Source organism: Rhinolophus hipposideros (genome assembly GCF_964194185.1).
Source record: "Rhinolophus hipposideros genome assembly, chromosome: 4".
NCBI classification, from domain to species: Eukaryota; Metazoa; Chordata; class Mammalia; order Chiroptera; family Rhinolophidae; genus Rhinolophus; species Rhinolophus hipposideros.
Window position 1 is genome coordinate 52,158,802 of NC_138050.1, and position 20,750 is coordinate 52,179,551.

General features: G+C 36.1%; 1 protein-coding gene across 1 annotated transcript in view; it reads left to right on the forward strand.

Annotated features, from left to right (window-relative positions):
* TUBGCP3 (tubulin gamma complex component 3) overlaps window positions 1-20,750 on the forward strand; it is an 86,178-nt gene that overhangs the window by 52,811 nt on the left and 12,617 nt on the right. The window contains exons 15-20 of the mRNA XM_081046357.1: window positions 734-869; window positions 1,704-1,772; window positions 5,717-5,852; window positions 14,939-15,027; window positions 15,157-15,288; window positions 19,825-19,965. Of these exons, the coding sequence (XP_080902483.1) occupies window positions 734-869; window positions 1,704-1,772; window positions 5,717-5,852; window positions 14,939-15,027; window positions 15,157-15,288; window positions 19,825-19,965 (703 nt within the window). The remainder of the gene's footprint in view (window positions 1-733; window positions 870-1,703; window positions 1,773-5,716; window positions 5,853-14,938; window positions 15,028-15,156; window positions 15,289-19,824; window positions 19,966-20,750) is intronic.

Genomic DNA, 20,750 nt, shown 5'->3' on the forward strand with positions numbered 1-20,750 from the left:
AGTCAGAAAAATAAAAATGATGACTTTAAAACTGAAACTTGCAGTTTACATGGTTTCTTATTAAAAAAAAACAAACACCTGAAAAAACAACTGCTACTCTTTTTGTCTTGTTCTGTGTCCTTCCCCTCCATCAGTAGAGATGCAGACAGCTCCTGGCTTCTAGAGTAGACAATTAGACCCCTGGGATCCAATCCAGGGCTGTGTTCTTAACGCGGTCAGCTCTTGGTCATAGAAATGTTAGCTTCCTTTTTAGAAACCTAACGTTTAGAAATGTTAGCTTCCTTTTAGATGTTAATATCCTTTCAGGAATGTTTGCTGATAATGCAGTTGTTTTTAGCCCTTAGAATCATCCACAGATCTGATTGTTTTTATTTAATGAAGACCGGTCCTCCCATTGGATCTGTGTAGGGAATTACAGTAGTTCATGCTACTGTAGGCTAGTCGTAAGTTGGAGAACTTTATTTGTTAAATGTATGGTACATTTAAGTATTTTCATCTTACGCTGAATCAAAATTAATTTTTTGTGAGATTTTAAGGCAATGTTTTACTTCCCTAAATACTTTGTGAAATCCTATTTACAGTTAATTTTGTGAAACTTTTGTTGCCATATCGTATTGGTTCCATTTGTCTTTTTAGTTTTTATAATTTGAACTCTTTTTGTAATTTTAAATTTTTACACAGCTTATTAAGAATTCAAGTAACATTTTCTTTTATTTTTAAAATATCTGTTAAGACCAGAACTTGTTCGTCCAGCTACAACTTTGTATCAACACAACTTGACTGGAATTCTTGAAACCGCTGTAAGAGCCACCAATGCCCAGTTTGACAGTCCTGAGATCCTCAAAAGACTGGATGTGAGGCTGCTGGAGGTACTGCAACGGTGGGATGTATAGTCTGCACAAGCAGTGAGCTCTCACTGAGGCCAGCGCGTGCTCGCTTAATGTTTTCCATGTTGTTTAGGGCACACCTAGTCTAGTCTAGTAGGTAAGAGTCATTACTGAAAGACCAGACAACCTGAGCTCCGGTCCCTACCCTGTCGCCTGTTACGGTGTGATCTTGACAAATCACTGCACCTTTAAACCACACTAGGTCTCACGTCTCACCTTACAAAGGGGGCTCCTCACAGGGCTGTTGGGCAGAGAACATGCGACACTTGTCACAGCACTTGGTGGCACATGTGGAAGCCTAGTAAATCCTAGTTCCTGTTAACGGTAATGTTGATAGGAGGCACTGAGATGACATATAATATAATATAATAGTAATAATAACAATAATAACATTTTTGGTATCAGTTTGATAGACGACTTTTAGGGGAATGAGTATCATAAACAGTAGATTTTGTTTACTTAGTTATGATGAGGGCCATTAGCAGAGCCTAGTGGGGTTTTAAAAATGTTGACTTGAAGACTTCAAACATTTAAGGCAGCAGGTTTTTGTCATAAAGAAATGGTGATGAATTTTAAATACATTTTACAACATTCATTTAAAAATATTTTTAGCCTGCCTACTATGTGCCTCATGGTCTAAATGCTGAGGATCCAGATGACAAAAAGATTCAATTCTCTGTTTTCATGTAGCTGACACTCAAAACTATTGAGCAGTTTTTAAAATTTTACTGCCTTTTCTTTGAGGATTAGACAAGTTCTTTAGCAATAAGCTTAACAATGGTGGAAAGTCCTTCAGTTGTTTGTGTTTGCTCTTAGGTATCTCCAGGTGACACCGGGTGGGACGTCTTCAGCCTGGATTACCACGTCGACGGACCCATTGCAACGGTAAGATCATTCTGGGTACTTTTCATGATAGTCATAGCTATTTTGCTAAACATTTTGTTGTTTTAGAATTGGCTTTCTTTAAGAGCTTCTAATTAAAGTGATCACTTGACATCTGGGATATGCCTATTGATTGAATACTTAAGCCAAAATTGTGCGTGTTTTCAAATAATCATTAATGAATATTGGAATGCTCTATTTTAAGAATTCTTGAAAATTTCATTTGTTCTATCATAGGTTTCAGCAATTTTTTGATCAATGGATTGTTCACATTGTTCCATTATTCTTAGACTCTAGCGACTAGTTTAGGATGACTTGAAAGGAGCTATAAAGTGTATTTTAGAGCAGTTGTAGTTTTCCTACTTGGGTAAAATTTGATATTTAATATTCATTTCAACTGATGAGAAATGGCTGCAGTTTTATTCATAGTGCCTTTACCATGCTTACAGAAAAGTACTACCATGTTTCTCCGAAAAAAAGACCTAGCCAGACAACCAGCTCTAATGCTTTGGAGCAAAAATTAATATAAGACCCGGTGTTATGTTATGTTATGTTATGTTATGTTATGTTATGTTATGTTATGTTATGTTATGTTATGTTATACCTGGTCTTATATAAGACCCAGTCATACAGTATAGTAAAATAAGACCAGGTCTTATATTAATTTTTTGTTCCAAAAGATGCATTAGAGCTGATGGTCCGGCTAGGTCTTATTTTCAGGGAAACACGGTATTTAACAGTTACCAGATCATAAAAGATGGACAGCAGAGTTATCCTTTTTTGTGTCTACAATTAAAATGCCCTTTCTTAAGTGCTCATTTTTTTCTTAATTCAGACTTGCATAAATTCTCCTAAGATCCCTCTTTGAACTTATTTCAGTCATTTTTATATCTGAAATATTGAGGAAGAAGATGCATTTCTTTTAGTTATTGGGGAAAAAAGTCTGTTAAGTAATATCATTTGGGTCTAAAATTTCTCAGTGGTTCTTGTAGAGTTTGACTCCATTATTGTTCCTGCTTTTCAAAGTATTAATATAAATCACATCCCCAGCTAGAACACTTTCATCAAAACCGTAATCTCCGTCTTTTCATTTTCAGGTCAGTTGATTTGCTATTGACAAATGGTTCAGTGTCATGTCTACTGTGAAATGGTAGCTCCTGGTACAGTTCTTTTTACACATAAATTATTAATGTTTAAACTTTACTGGATCAAAGCTACCATATTTTGAATGAATAATTGCTCTGAAATTTAATTTTTGGTCATATTTAAATTAGTTTTTTCACCTTTGACTTATATCCTAAACACTTTTAAATAATTATAATGTATAAAACAAGATATTTTAACAAATTATTTAAATTAGAAATTTCCATATTATCTATCTTGTTAATATTATATACATTATATATTATTTTTTCATAGTGTAAAAGATACGATAGTAAAAGCAGTTGCACTGATTACTTCGCAAAATGTTAAGTGCTTTGAGTAATAGATAAACTGAATATAGTTTGTATATACAACTACTTAATTATTTCATAATATTGCAGATCTTCCTAGGAATATCAAAGTTATGTATTATATACCTTATGTATAAAAAATTGATTATACAGTGTTATATTTTTAAATTTTTAGATTTTAAAAAGCTCTAGTAGAAAGAGTTAAATATGAAATAAATGATATTTTAAAAACAAATTTTGGATATATTCCCGTCTATGGACAATATGTGTCAGTTTGTATACCTACTCCAGTAGGTTGATGGTGCAGGCTTGGGGGCTGAATTGGCAAGGAGAAAAGGGTCTTGAGCAAAGTCTGCCAGGGACAACACATGGGAAATGATTTCTTGCATGGCCAGTGTTTGCTGTTCTAGTCTTGGGATTAGTCTATGTCCTAGATTAGTATACTTACAGCCATATTGTTGTACAACTGCAGGAATTCAGACTAGTATTACAAATTGAAATAATTTTTAATTATCAGAGATTACATTTTATGCAGTTGTATGCGGAAGTCACTAGAAAGATAAAAAAAAGAGCACTAATACACTTCATAACTTTTAGAGTCAAATTTTGGGAGAAAATGGATTTTCTGCTTTTTCCCTCTTAAATTTAATTTACTATATTATCTGTATTTCCTTTTTATTCTCATTAATTTTGTCAGTTTTGTACAGACTTTAATTATAATGGGTACATATCTTATAACTAATATAACATAATTTTAGCTTCTTACTCTGTGGAAAAGGATATGGAAAGGTTATATCTTTAATCTCCCCCTTTTTGACAGTGGGCAGGATAAAATCCATTTATTTCTGTCTTTCATCTCCAGGGTGTTAGATGAGGTGTCAGAAGCTTATTTATTTAATTTTATCTGAAGTTTATAATGAACAATGAACCGAAAGACCTTCTACATAGCAAAACTAAAATGTGGAAGATGTCGTCCCCTATATAAATGCAGTGGAACATGAGTGTCATCCTCTTAAACAGTTAATATTTCTAGACAATTGTGATGAAACTGAATTTTTATAAATCAGGTCATGTTAAATGTGCTCTGGGAGCTTGCTACTTAAAGGACTCCTATAAGATATCATTTGTATAGCAAAGAATCCTTTGATTTATTTGTAAAATTATTTAATTTGGTCACTCTTCATTTCTATATTTGCAAGAATGTTAATAGTGTGGGCAGCACAGTAAAATGGATAATCTCCAAAATACTCATGGTTGATTTTGGATCTCTTCAAAGTGGCTCCTCACCACTCCTATGCAGACGTGTAATCATCAGTATTGAACACCTACCAGATACTGGCACACAAAGGCTCACAGAATAATAAACAGATAGCCCTTGTAACAGGTGAGAGGTGCCAAGAATGTAAGAAATCAGAAGACAAGTTAAAGCATTCTGCAATTAAATGCTAAAATTGTAAGGGTTAAGCAGTAGCCGTCCTAAGTGTGTGAAGAGGGAAAGTGGTGAGACCAAGGAGACGTGTAGCCTTTGTCCTCGAGGGATTGGTGGGATTTGGGCAGAAAAGAAGGATGGACTAGGGCGTAGAGCACTACAGGAGTGTAATGTGAGTCAAAGCCCAACGGTGTGAATGAACAAGACTAGCCTCAAGGGTAAGAAAAAGCAAGCTCTTCTTTTTCAAGCTCAGGAGCAGACCATGTGCTCCACGATGCCCAGGCTAGACCTGCTGCTTCGTGTGCAGGCCCTGCTTGGACTATTTTCAGTAACACATGTAAATGGATTCTCTGCTGGAGGCATCTAGAAAGGGATGAAAATGTGCCCACCTCTGTGCTGCATACACATATGTGTAAGAAAAGAGTTTGGCTGAAGTCTGCAGAAAACCCTGTTATCTGTATGCATGGGACATTCTTATACTAGAAAATTATTTGTGGTTTATCTGACATTCAAATTTAACTGGGTATCCTGTGTTCTCATTTGCTAAATCTGGCCACTGTAGGAGGGAGGTCCCCTGGTCGTGAAACTGTTGGCCGTTTGTAGTGAAATGGCCTTCAAAACCTCTAAGTACATGTGTTAAAATAACCAGAAGGCCTCTTTTCAGACAGGAGATTCTTACAGGCCCTCCTTTGGAGTTGTAGTGAGGAGTCCACATTTTAGACTAGGATTAGACTAGGTTTGAAAATTCCAGTACAGCATTTAATAGCTGTGTTACCTTAGGCCTCGGTTTCCCCATCTGTAAAATTGGCATAAAAATATATATCTTCTATTATTATGGTTTGCTTGACATGCTACTTAGCAGTTAAATAATCAATGCAGTTGATATGTAGTGATACTTTCCTAAAATGTATATTAGTTACTTACATACTACTTAGTATCTATTAGAGTTGATTGTGTGTTCTCTGGCTTTTTTGTTTAAAAAGGTAAAAAAAGGTTGAGACCTATACTGTGAGAATCCTTGTGTCACAGAATACTATCAGCCTGTCTTTTGCTGTTCTTTTCAGGTGTTTACTCGAGAATGTATGAGCCATTACCTAAGAGTATTTAACTTTCTCTGGAGGGCTAAACGGATGGAGTACATCCTTACTGACATTCGAAAGGGACATATGTGCAATGCGAAGCTCCTGAGAAATATGCCAGGTAATCCCCCATCAGAAGGCAAGGTGAACTGCGTGTCCCAGCCTGGCCTATGCTTACCAGCAGCTTAGCAAAAAATAAAAGTGTACTTAAAAGTAATTGAACTGAAGAAATTCATCATTGGGCTTTTGGATTGGGCTTTTGTGATAAGGTTCATTTGTAATATTGCTTATCTTCAGTGCAAATCAGAAAAAAAATTGAGTCAAGTTAGATTTTTTTAGACCATGAGGTTTCTTTTAAAATCACATTTGTTTTTCACTCTAGTGTTCATATGTGTACTTTAAAAAAAAATAACTTTTTAAAGAAAGAAAGCTGTTTAGTAAATCACTGGCTCATTTAACATTCACTTAGTGTTTTAATTAAAGTCTGTTTGGGAATTGCTTTAATGATTTGTTTTGGTTCATAAACCAGGACATGGAAATATTTTATAATATTTTACAATTAAAAGCTATACTAAAAATTCTCGTGTCAGTCAGTTTATTTTAATGTTATAAATATTGAATGACTTCCAATTAGGAATAATTTTGAAATCTTTATATTGATACTGAGTTTGGTCAAAACCTTTGAGAAAATACTTCAACAAATATGTCACTAAAGGAGAATTAAACTGTTATACTCTTAATTCTTTGATTGGTGAAAATTATTCCTTTAAAAAAGGAGCAGTTGTTTGAAGAAAGGCACACGTGGGCCTTATGTGTTTCCTGGAGCAAGCCTGGTCCTTGAGCACCTCCCGAAGTTCCAGAATAATGGCACCCCAGCAAGCTGGAGGGTACCTTCCCCATGTGTTCACATACGGAATCAGCAGTGTTTACTAAGCCTCCATGTCTTCTCTATTCCCAGCTGGTCTTTTCCAATGGATTGTGATACTCTTATGCTCCTGGCCTACCTTTCTTGGACTCATTTTATAGAAAATTAATCATAGGGATCCCCTGAAATAACTGAGAAGGGAGGGGAACATTTTCTTTTAAATACTGTAATAGTTGTAGACAGTAAATACTGCCTTCAACATCCACTTTCTAGTAAATGTGGGTTGACTAGCATGTGGGTGTCTTTTGAAAGGAGATGGGAAGAGGAATCAGAGAAACTGGAATTTTCTTCCGGGTCTGCATCTGTCACTCTTTCCCATGATTTCATGAGCCTCTGGTGGTGTTTCACAGGATTACTCACTTATTTCACTGGGTGTGCTCTTGTAAGTTATTCAGTTTACCTGCAGTGCTCCTCTCTGCATTCCTTTTAATACTGTTGAGTAGAGTCGTTCTTAGCTGTCACTTCTCTGTTTCAGCATCTTTCTTATTGTCTGATTTAGATCAATTCAGTGTGATGCAAATAGTTTGTCATTGTATCACTTTTTTCCTTTCAAAATAAGCATCTGTGATATGTTTAGCCCTGGGAAATCTGAGCTCTAAACAATTTTAAATATTAGCTGGTTGTGATACATTTTTTTGGTTTGAGTGTCAGCTTAGCAATGTCTATATGAATTTGCTTTTCTCTTGTATTTGATAATCAGCAATGATTTTTTGTTTTCTACCTGAAGATAACAAATACATTTGTTTGATCAATTTTCTATCTATGGAAAAAATATATTATTTTTTATAAAATGAATAATTTTAACATAACTTGATCCCATTATGTAGAGTTTAGTTTCAGCTTCTTTGGCTGATCCTTTTTCTTTGTCATTAAAACTTCCTCTGAAATATTTTTAATAGTATAATATTGCCTCATGTGTACATATCATTTTATCTTTTCTCTTTGGTTGTAGTCTTTTTATTGTTGTTTTTACTATATAAATAATACCATAAGCTTTTTGTAAATGAATATTTCTTTAGAATAGATAAATTGGAAATGGACTTGTTGGATTAACAGGTATGAATTTTAGTTTTACTTTGCATTTACTAATACTTAGTATTTATATTTTAATTTTGTACATATTATCTGTTTACTTTTCAGGAAAGTTATACCAATTTTACATCCACATAAGCACAGCTCTTACTGCTTAAAAGTTGTCTGCATTGCTGTATTTTTGTCTAACATTGGATATTACATTCAAACAAATTGTCTATTTGATAGGTGAAAATGGAAGTTCATTTTAATTTTTTAAATGTTTTTAAAATTATTGGTCAGTGTAAAAACTACTTCTTTTTGTCCTTCTTCTTCTCCTCCTTCTCTTTCTCCCTCTTTCCTACTCTCTATCTCTCTCTCTCCTTCTCTCTGCCATTTGTGTTTCTTCAAGAAAAAAATTTTTTGGCGCTTGTTTTTATTGGGGTGTTATGTTTTTACCTTTAGTTTATAAGGAAGTGTTTTAAAGTTATTAGTGGCTAGGTAACTTAATGCACAGAAATCAAACAACAGGTAGTTAGTCTTGTTAATGTGGCAGATTTAGAAATATCTCACCAACCATGTATCTGAGGCAAAAATATAAAAAGTTTCTATAAAGGTTCCTGTAAACAACCTTTGGAGTTCTACACATATGCACAGTGTGTATAGATGGTTTGGTCATATGTATGGTATCAGTAATTATCACTGTATGACTCATTTTAGTAATATTCATCAAGATAAATGGGTTGGAGTAAATAATTACACTTGAAAATGATTTGCTTAGCACAAGAGTTTATAATAATGGTCTGCAAGTTGGGTGGGGTGGGGTCTCAGGGAATCACCAGTGTGAGGTGAACAGTGTTGGCCAGGTTAATGAAGACTCAGATATGCTGGCTGCCTGAGTCTGCATGTTGGAAGGGGGAGGGCTCAACGTTGAAATAATGTATTCTGCAAGCACTTCTGTCTGGGAGAAAGCTGCCCTTTCAGCCCTTGCCCTAAAGCCAGACAATTTAGTTCCTCCGCATATGACCCTGGTGTCTTTCGAGCTGCTGCCCCAGCACTGGACCTCAAAACGAGTGAGTCTATCAGCGAGTAAGTCTGTGTGTGGGCCCTTTAAGAGGAATGTCTGGAACTCCAGCTGCCTTCTGTCTCACAAAGCCATAATGTCTACTGGTTTTCACAGCCATAAGTTGTGGGGTCTTCTCTTTCCGTTACTGGAACTCTGGGCTGGGAGCCTGGTGTGGCGCTTGAATCCCTAGATCCTCCGGATGGATCTCCACAGCTGAGATAATGCCTCCCAGTTTTTAACTGGTACACACAGGTGTGGGACCAGCCCATCCCGTATCTTTGCCCCTCCAGCCAGTCTCTAGGTGGCTTCTTCTGTATGTTCTTAGTCATAGGACTTCTGTTCAGCTAGACTTCAGGTAATTCTCAATAATGGTTATTCTGTAGTTCAGTTGTAATTTTTATGTGGTCGTGAGAGGAGGCAAGCAGAGCATTTAGCGACTCTGACATCTTGACCAATCTATACTTGTATTTCAAATAACATTTAACAAAGTGGAATAGACAAATATAGGTAAGTGAGTTTGTTTTTCTCAATCTTTGTGTATTTGGGGGAGGAAGGGAATGGAGGTCCCTTTTCCCCAAAAGAGTGGTATTAAAATAATCTCCTTTTTGGTCTTTATTAGAAATAAAATTGAAAGGTGGAGACGAGAGAGCTGGTCAGCTTGTAGGTGACATGTTTTTATGGGACTATTATGGCATTTTGCTAGTTTAATTGGCAGCTGTTTTTCCTTTCTTGGTGATTAACACGATAATGATGCATCTTACATTGATAGTTTTCCAGACTTAGTGAAATAACTTAAAGATGAGCAGACATTTTTGTCTTTAAGAGTTTCGTTTTGTGTGTCTCATTTTTGTATGTGTGGATGAGTAAGTAGTCCTTACTAGTTATACATTTGTAAGTTCTCTCTGCTGACCTTTTAAGCTGAATGGTTAGTTTGTCTGCACTAATGCTGGACTGCGTTGCCTGGGTTAGTCCCCACTCCACCAGCATCAAGCTATGACCTCAAGTTGATTTTCTAGTCTACTGCCTCAGTGTCCTCATCTGGGGAATGGGGATGATGACAGCACCTACCTCCTAGGGTTGTCACATTCAAATTTGTGTGAAGTGTTTAGACAGTGCTGCCTCAGGAGAACGCCACGTGTACAGTCGTTTCTGCTTGCCTGGTGATGCGCTAGACACCAGATAATGTCTGCAGCAGGACCTTAGCAGAGATTAGAGATTTTTAACACAGGAGACATGAAAAATCCAGGCTCTTACCAACATCTTTTGAATCCTTAGCCTTGAGAAATAAATCAGGTGGGTAATTTGATAAAGTCACTTTTAAATGTAGTAACATCCATTATAAGTACAGGTTGAAGGAGGTGATTATGAAATTGTAAAGAAAATGTTTAGAGTATTTTAAAAAAAGAAACTTTTATAATTTTTAACAACACTCAATGCTGTTTATGGTGCATCTCCACATGAGCATATGCTTCTGACCAAAGATGCCTGAACATGGTGAAGTCCTTTAAGAGCCATTTGTTTTTAAATCAAATTTGAATTTCTTTCAGCAACCTTTAGAGGGCAGTAAAGAATTACAAATGATTCTAACACATATTCTAAATAAACTAAAGGAAAGAATAGTCATTCTTGATGTTGTGTATAAAATTATCTACTGTTAAGTTAGCCTAATGGGAGATATACTCTGTTTATGTATTTATTGGACCTCAGTACAAATGTTCCTTTGCTTTTAGGATTCTTAGAATTATATAATTATTTGTGGGTCAACCATAAAAACACAAGTACTTATATTTTAACTTTGTTTTAAATGTATTTTCAAGGTGCTCACTAAAGAGAGTCAAGGAGTGTTTCAGGTGTAAGTTGTTAAGTTGTATTTTTTAGGAATTAAAGAACCAAATTATACCTTGTGAATTCAGTCTACTTATGATTTGAGTTCATAGTCAATCATTAGAGCCTTAACTGGTCAGTGAGAAAAAATACTGCATATAACATAGTTTCTCACTCAGGGAAGAGAAAGAATTGTAGCATTACAGGGATTTCATACTTTTATTATGTGGATTATTTTATCATATTCCTTTCTAGGCTTACATACATCTTCATTCTAGGCTTACAGATGAAATGTGAAGCTTATAGTAGGCAGTGTCTTCAGAGCAGCAGCCATAGGTCTCTTCATTCTCAGAGGCTTTAATTTAGGAGAGTGACATTAAAGATGCCCTCTGTACTCACTTAAATAATTATTGAAAGCCTACTTTGTGCTGCCTGTTCTTGGTATCCAGTGACAGATATGACAAACAAGGTCCCTGTTGTTAAGAAATGTATTGCCTGTTAGGGCAAGATGGACATTTAAACGGGACTTGCAATACCCTGTGATAAAGTGTTTGATATGGGAAAGATCAAGTATTACAGGAATGTAAAAAGCAGACACTTGACAGATGTGGATAGGATAAAAAAGGCTTCCCAGAGGTGGCTGGCATCTAGAGAGGAGTAGTATGTTGGTCAAGGGAAGAGTGTAGGAGTGGGGAATAGGACAGTAGTCTTGTCAGAATCACGTTTTCAGAGAGGGGGTGAGGAGGTTGGGCAGGAGAGCTAAGCAGGGACTAGGTCTTGAGGACCTTGACAGCTGTGTTAATCAATTTGACTTTAATGGCAGTGGGAGCCATTGAAGTGTTTATATGGAGGCGTGACATGCTTAGATTTGTGTTTTCCGAAAGCCCCTCTGGCATCATTGAGAAAAATGGATCTGCTGGGTAAAAATGGAGGTTGGCACACCAATCAGTTGTAATGATGTGTGAGGGATGACATTGTCCTTGGTGAACACAGCAGCTGTAGGGTTGGGGAGAATGTGTGCATGTATGTGAGAGACGTGGGAGGTAGGGCTGGTGATTCAGTTTGCAGAGGTGAAGTAGGGTGGCAGCCAGGTTTCTGACTTGAGCTGGTGGGTGATGGTGACATTCATTAGGCCAGGGATCGCTGGACGAGGAGCATATTTAGGGCGAATGCTTCTGTCTCAGGTACATTAATTTGAGGTGTTTTTAAGGATATATGCCACGTATGTGGTTAGATTGACCTGAAGCCCAGGACAGATCCAAAGTAGAGAGACACTTTAGACGTCATTAACTTAGGTGATACTTGAAGCTGTGGAATTAACGAGGTTGCCTAGAAATAGAGCCAGAAAAGGTGTTGGAGTAAAGAGAAGTGGAACAAGACCTCCTAAAGGAGATGGGGAGGAACAGCCAGAAAGGTGGGCAGAGCTGGGAAAATGTAGTTTCTCTAAAGCCAAGGGAAGAAGTATTTTAAAGAGGAGGGAATATCAAATATGGCCACAGTTGTAAGAAATCAACTAAGGCTGTTGACTTATGACTGTTTCTGTCATTTAAGGGTGACTGTGGCTGGGGCAGATCAGTTCTGGTCACTCTGCAGTGAGAGGTTAGTGGGGCCAAAGAAGGGAAGAAAATGGACAGTAGTCACTCTCACACAAAACAAAAGGTGGTGGCTGGAGACCTTTGTTTAAAGAGTAGTTTTAAATGCTGATGGGAAGGAGGAAGTAGAGGTTGATAAAACTTAGAAGGTAAGGAAGAGAGGAAGAGGACATTCAGTGCTTAGAGATGGGGCAGGGATTAGCTTTAAAGTATGTGGACTTGATGGCCAGAGGTTGGAGGGTTTCCACGTGACCTGGGAGGGAGAATGGAGAGAAGCAAGTGGGTCCAAGATTTGGTGATAGTGAGAGCTGAAACAGCTGTTTTAAAGTCAGGGAGAAAAAAATAAAAGGTTTCTCGGCAGCATGGAGTACTAGCTGAGGTTGAGTGCCATAGACACCAACATTACATGATGATTTTTTATTTTAGTAAATGTTTTTGTTTTGTGGTCATTCGGTTGCATTTTCATTTCCAGGTGTGGGTAACATTAAAGACTCTAGAAGACAAATCAGCAGTGGAGAAATTGTACACTCAAGTAAATTAGAGATTATAAAACAGAATTAATGACTTAATCACTGCATATCTATTTATCAAACTGTCTTAATGCCAGAGAAAAATTCCTGGTTTATGAAGGAGCTTGAAAATGAAATGTAAACAATGTTAGCAAAAATGTGTAACCTGCTACTAAAAACCAAAGTGTTATCTAAGTACTGCTGGATTGATTGTTGGTGTGACTCCAGTGGGAAAACTCTAGAGGAAACCCTAAAACATATAGACCAAAAGGAACAGTACAAACTTCAGTTTTCATGAATTGAGTTACCTTTATTATGTATAGAAAACTGACTTGTTATTAGACAGTGGAGAGAAGGGACAAAAACTTTTTTTATGTTTCTGTAATAAATAGAGGGTCCTGCAGAGGTAGTACAAGAGTAGTCAACATTTTCATAAGTCATCTATCAGGAGTATGTGAAGAAATCTATAATTTCGTCAGTGATGTTAAACTTTCTCTGGTAGAAACATGTCAAGGTGAATATGTGTAAACTGCATAGTCATTTCACAAGGCAAGAAAATACCTGGATAGCATTCACTGTGAATACGTGCAAAGCAGTATTAGAAAATGTTCAAAGGGCACTAGAAGACAGATTCATGGACATTGGATATCACAGTCAGACCTGAGGATCAGTATGTGTGATTTGTAAAGACGTTCTTAATTTGTTTCCCAATGAAAAAGTCCTCCAAAATTCTCTGATAAAATTAAGAACATTAAAAAATAAACAAACCTCCCACAAACAGTATCTAGACTATTTTATTTAACTTTATTTGCTACACTACAAGGACATCAAATCACACCCTAGAAAAAACTTGAGAACAAGTATGCATGTTGAATGTTTTAAATATCCACTGCCAGTGCTCCAGGTAAGACTGCCTGGCTTCAGTGGGAAGGTACAGTCCTGTCATTCCAGCTGTGGGTTAAAATCTGAAATAGAGTTATAAATGGTAGTTACTCCCCTGAGAAACTTACTTAAGCCATAATATAGATGAATATCACTTAAAACAGCATCTTATTATGCTCTTTTACATTGAAAAGTAATTTCAGTCAAATACGCTCTGAGTATTAGACTAGAAATCTTAGCCCCATATGATAGGTTTAGTAGAAAAAAGTACATCTTCATTCTAGGCTTACAGATGAAATGTGAAGCTTATAACCTGTTCTTTGGAAGAATATTTACCATATTCATGGGTTACAGATTCCTAATGGCATGGAAGACATCAGGTGTATTTGGAACATGTGCTGATCTTCTGAGGTGGTCATGCTGTTTCTCACTGGCCAAAGAGTACATGTTAAACCAGGCCAGCAAAATCCCTACAGTGTCACTTAATCCTTAACTCATAGAAAAGAGTATTTTTTGAAGTGTATGTCATTATTGCTATTTTTTTTCACACCTGTTTATATATTTCACTTCCTCATCACTCTCTTAAGAAGGGACAAGAATGATTTCTTGAATAACTGCATACAGCAACAAAATTATCTAGGTAGCTATTTAAAGGCATTTGGAGCGGTAACAAGAATATGTCAAGTCTGACCCATATTAAAACCTCTTTTTAGTCCTTCCTCTGATGGACCCATCTCTGATTGAACCCTCATGTACAATAGTGTCCTATCATACTCTGGGTGAGTCTTCGAACGAGAAATTAAAAGTGGAGCAGAGAATGGCTGCTCGCTCCATGGTGACCTTCAAGCCTTAGATGGGTTTATAATCTCGTAAAGAATAGAACAGAGTCTGGGCTCAGGCTCACCTCGCTTCTCCCTTCAAGGTTCCTGTTTCTCTCAGGTGACAAGGTCACATTCAGGTCCTTAAGGAAATGTCACTTTTGTCTCCAAAGAGCTAGGGAATAGTAAATGGTTCACGTACAATAGTCAGACTAATTGTAAAGAAGCCATAAAATTGAGCTATATTTAGTCAGGTTATTGCATTATTATAAGATAAAATTTTTCTATTTATTTTTCAAATACAATTATTTTGTGTTATGCCATTTTTTATTAGGCTCTTATATTCTGTAAAGTAATATAATGCCACTTGATTAGATAGCTAAATCCTTGTGTTAGCATGAACATCACAGAAATTGATTATGATTATGTAAAAGTTATTTCCTGTTTTATGGGATCACGAGTTAAAGCTAGTAATTTTGTTTTGGAAAGATATATTGCAGATATATAGGAGGGAAAGCATTGCGTTGGTTTTAAGTGTATTTCCCAGTGGTGTCTAACATTCATTTTTTGACTCTTGCAGAGTTCTCTGGGGTGCTGCATCACTGTCACATTCTGGCATCTGAGATGGTCCATTTCATTCATCAAATGCAGTATTACATTACCTTCGAGGTATGTTCTAATCATCCGTTCATATTAGTTTAAACAAGTCATGTCTAATGACTTGTGCATTATTTGTAAAAGGTACTATACTAGGAAGAACATAACCTTATCCCTTAATTTTGCATTGTTGTTTCCTAGGTGCTTGAATGTTCTTGGGATGAGCTTTGGAACAAAGTGCAGCAGGCTCGAGATTTGGATCATATCATTGCAGCGCACGAGGTGTTCTTGGATACCATCATCTCCCGGTGTCTTCTGGACGCTGACTCCAGAGTAAGGCCGATGTGAGGTTTAGAAACAAAAAAAACAGAACAAATCATAGTCTGTTTTTCTTGGGTTTCTTTCAAATGGAGGCGTTTAGAAATTGCCTGATGCCCACATTAGTAGTGATTAAGACAATGTTATTAAAAGTTTAATGTTCAAGGTGCACTTTTTCTGAATAGAATTGAAACAATAGTGCTGAAACAAGAATGTGCTCTAAAATGGATATAAAAATGGTAAAGAATATAATGCCTATTCATTTCCTAGGTGTAATGATGTCCTCCTGTGCTTGTTCAAAAGAGAAAAATTAATCATGCGCGATGGTTTTGAGTTGTGGAGGGATGATATCTGAACAAAATAAACCAAACAAGCAGTGTAAGAACAAAATAATTTACGGGAATCTGTCTGAAAGTTCCGAAGAATGGTGTGAGGAAACACAGGGACCTATAGGCCACACACTCCGTTTTCTTAATCTGGGAATAATGGTCTTCTCGCTTTCTTGCCTTGAAGTCAGTATCTGGCTGCATGAGGTAGAAAATAGGCTGTTTGCCTAGATAAATCCTAAGTATTCCTATGACCCCATGCTTTTTTGCTAAAATTCCTTACCTTTAGACCCCTGTTCTGAAAGTTTCATGTTCCATGTGGCATGGCTTCCTGCAATTTTGATTGTAGATGTGGGGAAACATGGAACACTTTGCTTTCACTTGAAACAAATATATTGTGGAGCAGGAGGCAAAATTTCAAGTGCATTTTTGACATTAAACGTGCAACTTCAAAGACATTTCAAACTTGCAGAGGGCTGAGTCCTACTAAACCTCCAGTCTCATCAAGGGTCCTCCTGTGGGAAACGCCCTACTTGAAAGGGCTTTCAGTTTGTCTAAATTTTTAGTACATCTGGGTTAGCCAACCATGGCTGTGAAAACAGGTATTTTGATACGCCAAATTTTATTATTAAAGAGTTACAGATCATATGTGTAAAAACAAATTGCTCAGATCAAAGATGCTGCTATACAGAATGTTTTTTATAAACGCTTTGAAATAATGGCACACTAGTAATTTAAGATACTTTAACTATAATTAATAATTTAAGAAATGCACATCTCAAATTTTTTAGCCTCTTAATATTAACTCTTGTCTTTCTCAGGCTGAGATCATAGACAGTTTCCCAGTTCCTGGGAATTGGTTGACACATTCATTTTTCAGTAGCTGCAGATGAGCATCGTCGTACACTGTTGGATAAGCTGATGTAGTGGCAAATAGGACGTCATTCCTAGACTCTAGGCATTCACTGCCACATATGTCCTAGGTGTTCTGGTCAGATAACATGGACTCTGCTGCCAGAGAACCGAGGTCACCGTCCCATGTCACAGCTTTTGACCTCGGTGTTCTCGTGTTTTAAAAGGGCGTGATACTCGTCTCGGTTCCATAGATTTGTGAGAATTAAATTATATCATTCACTTAAACTGTTCATCATAATCTTTGGTGCATAAGTGTTAGTTGCTACTGTTTTTAAACTATTAAAAGTCAGCTTGTGTGTGAGTGTTTCAGAAACTGGGTGAACTGCTGAGGATTATATCCACACTGAAATCAATCTAATTGTAAATAAGGCACTCATGCAACTGATAATATAGGAGTTTTAGCCCATTTACATACATGAATATTCTGTATGAAACAAATTAAATAGTCGCACTTCTTGCCTCTAGAAGATTTCCATTGATATGAACAGATTCCAAGGGAGAAAATGTTTTTTCCTGTAATATTTTCTTGTGATGATGGAATGTTTACATGCGAGTTGGCTCTGACTGACTTCATTGAAGGAGTCATTGTCCTAAAGGCTTAATAATCATTTCTGAAATGATTGCTGATGCTTTTACTTTCAATTTAATGGTTTGTTTAAAATAATTACTAAAGGTTGTTTTTTTTTTAAGAAACCAAATATATAAAACAGATTGAAACAATGTGTTAATCTGACATAAATTAAGTATATTTTTATTATATCACTTAGTAAGAAAAACAAGGGTGTTTGGTACACATACTTTTAATGTTGGAGGTTGTGGCATGACAGTTACAGATGTGTGTGTACATTTTTGTAATTTTTGTTTGTGCATTGTTGAGAAAAATCCTGAGTCAGACAGTAAATTGTCGCAAACTGATGTCACCACGGAAGACACTTTTGCAGTTAATCCTGTGTGAACAAATTGCTAACAGAAGCCCATATTGCACCCTTGGCTTGAAGTAAACAGCAGATTAATTAATTGCTTCATAAATAATAAATTTTTATTTGACTACAATAACAAAACAAATTAGAAGAAGTAAGTCATTATTAAAAACAAAATGTTATACCATCTTCATCTTTTGTTTTGCCTTATTGTTATAAGGCAAGATCCCTCCAAAAGTACAAACAACTTTTAAGATAACCACAGTGTTTACTGTTGAATTTCACAGTCGCCTAACTGAAGGAACAGCGGTACTTGGTAAGGGCCTTCTGCTTACCAAATAGAGTCTGCATTATTGTTTCCCACAAGTACATTGTAGTAAATGAAAAGAACGTGAACTGTCATTTTGCAATATCTGAGTTCTCTTGAATTAGGTTGTTCTGGAAGTTATTTAGCAAATACTAATTTCAGTTTTGTTTTACTTAAGTGTCAGACATTAGCTTAACTGTTAATGGTGCTGCTACAACTTAGTAAATGAAATTTGAACCAAAGTATTACTATTCCTTCATGAAGGGAAATATTTTACCAGGATAGAGCACACATCCATCAGATCATGGTAATGGGAATGGCATTGCAGATGTCTTCACTGACTCTGAAATTGTTTTAAACAACAGCGTTAGCCCAATGTATCCATTTCTCCCAATCAGCTTTATTGCACCTTCCCATCCATGAACTTGGAACTTCTTTAGTTTTCTAGGTTTCTTTTATACTTCTCAATAGTTATACCATATTTATCCCATAAACATCTTGCAAATCTTTTGTTAGTTATTACTACATTTGTGGAATTATCTGTCTATAGGAATGCTATTAATTTTTTTTTAATTTATTGGTGTGACAATTGTTAGTAAAATTACATAGATTTCAGGTGTACAATTCTGTATTACATCATCTATAAATCCCATTGTGTGTTCACCACCCAGAATCAGTTCTCCTTCCATCACCATATATTTGATGCTATTAATTTTTTTACTTTGATCTTTTATTCATTTTTTTTATTCCATTATTTTCTAGACCCACTTAGATCCTGTTTTTTACTAGGAAAAAGTTTGTTTCTTTCCACAGGGTATACCTTCTGCTGTTTTTTCTTGCCTTAGGGTATTAGCTGGGTTGATTAGGAGCACAGGTAGGACTTCTTGTCTTACTGCGGACATTAAAGAGATGTTTAATTGTTTCAACATTGACTGTGATGTTTGCCAAGACATCTGATAGGATCTTTATCAGACTGAGGAGGTCCCCTTCTAGTCCGGGTTTGTTTAGAAGTTTTATAAATCATGACTGGGCATTAAATTTTAACACATGATTTTTCCCCCCTGCATTATTGCAATTATCTTTTTCCCTCTTCAAATTGTTAATAGCTTTCTGAAAAAGTCTGAGATGGCAGAAGTTATTGATGGCACACTGTTATCATCAGCCCATGAAAGACCTCTCATATTTGCTGGTTTTGATGTTATCCCCTTAACCAGCTCCCCAGTTTCCTCCCTCGATCCTTCCCCACCATTAGCACCAGTGTCGATGTGTTTGCTGTATGACCTCGGTATATATGTGGTATTTTGCATGGATGTGTTTTTTATTTACATAAATGAATTTATGCTGTAGATCTCATTCTGTTTCCTTTCTGTGCTGCACTAGGGGAAAGAATAACTGAAATATGGTAGCTGTATACCGAAAAATACTGTGTAACACTTACAAGGAATGAACTAGAGTTATGTACTGTGACATTGAAATGTTTTCAAAACTGTTTCTCCCCCAATGTTAAACCATCATTTCATTCCTGGTATAAAATATTCATTTTTTTTCAAAAACCTGCTAAATTTGTTTTTTATATTTTATTAAGAATTTCCTTTCTTACAGTCTCGATGTTTGGATTTGGTATGTGTCACACACACACACACACACAAAAACAAGAAAAATCTTTCTATTCCTTTTCTCTAATTCGTAGAATAGTTCCATTCCTCACACAGCCACTTAATTACTAGTTTTGAAACTTGGGGCAACACTCCCAGTTTGTAAGGTGGTTGTTAGGACTGAGGGTAATTTGCGTAGAGAGCTTGAGGTCTGTCAGACTGCTTTTGCTATGGTGATACAGAATTATGGGGTTTTGGTACAGTGTTGTCATAGTATGTTCAATACTATGAACATTTATTGAACATAGGTGTTCAATAAATGTTTGATAATGAATGAATGAATGAATGAGTGAATGAACAACTAGTGAGGACTTTGAGAATGTGAGTTGATATCATTTTATAGTATCTTTTTACTAAATATTTATTTGAGAAACTTAGTAATAAGCATGCTGGGGCTCTATACTTACAAAACTGTCTTATCTCTTCAGGCACTTTTAAACCAACTGAGAGCTGTATTTGATCAAATCATTGAACTTCAGAATACTCAAGATGCAATATACAGAGCTGCTCTGGAAGAATTGCAGAGACGATTACAGTTTGAAGAGAAAAAGAAGCAGCGTGAAATTGAGGTATGGTTTTATGCTGGTGGATGTGTCAATTTAAATAATTTATTGTCATAATAATCACAAATTCAACAAATAATGTTTCTGCTGAAATGTTCGTGAAGCTGAGACTGTGCTCACATTTGGAGTCCTGAGGAAGTGCTGTTTTAAAGGGAATGGTCACCATCACTATCATAATGTTTTTAAAAAATAAAAACAACAATATTCATGAAAATCACAAATCTCTTGCCACTTTTCATTAAGTGTCAAGTTGCTGATATCCATCTGTGTTGGTATCCCCTCAGATTGGAACCTGACTGTATTGCTTTATTATTTGAAACCGGTTGGTACATACATACATATGGGCACCAGGTTTTGCTCTTACAGCTGTGTTCAGTGACCTTACTAAAATGTTTTATGTCTTTTATGACCTTGAATTATGAAGATTTATTGAGCAAGTTTGTCTGCTTATGGAATTTCTTGTATTTGACATAATCTGTATAATCATTTACTTTGTCAAGATGCTTATTCTTGGGATGGTAACAGTTTTTTTTTCAGCTAATACATTTTGATTAGTTTTATTTTTGAGTATTTGTTCCCTTAAAATTAGTGATAGAGGATCGTGGTTAGCTTGGAAAATTCACAATGTAGAACACAAATTGTTTCTTCAGGATATGTTGGAAAGAGGAGTACTTGCTCCATTCGTATTGCCTAGAGTGGCTGTGATTCATACACACAGAGGCAGCCCTAACTACCAGACACACTGAAGTTTAATCCTGACTGTAACTCACTGGCTTTGTTCCTTCCAGTGA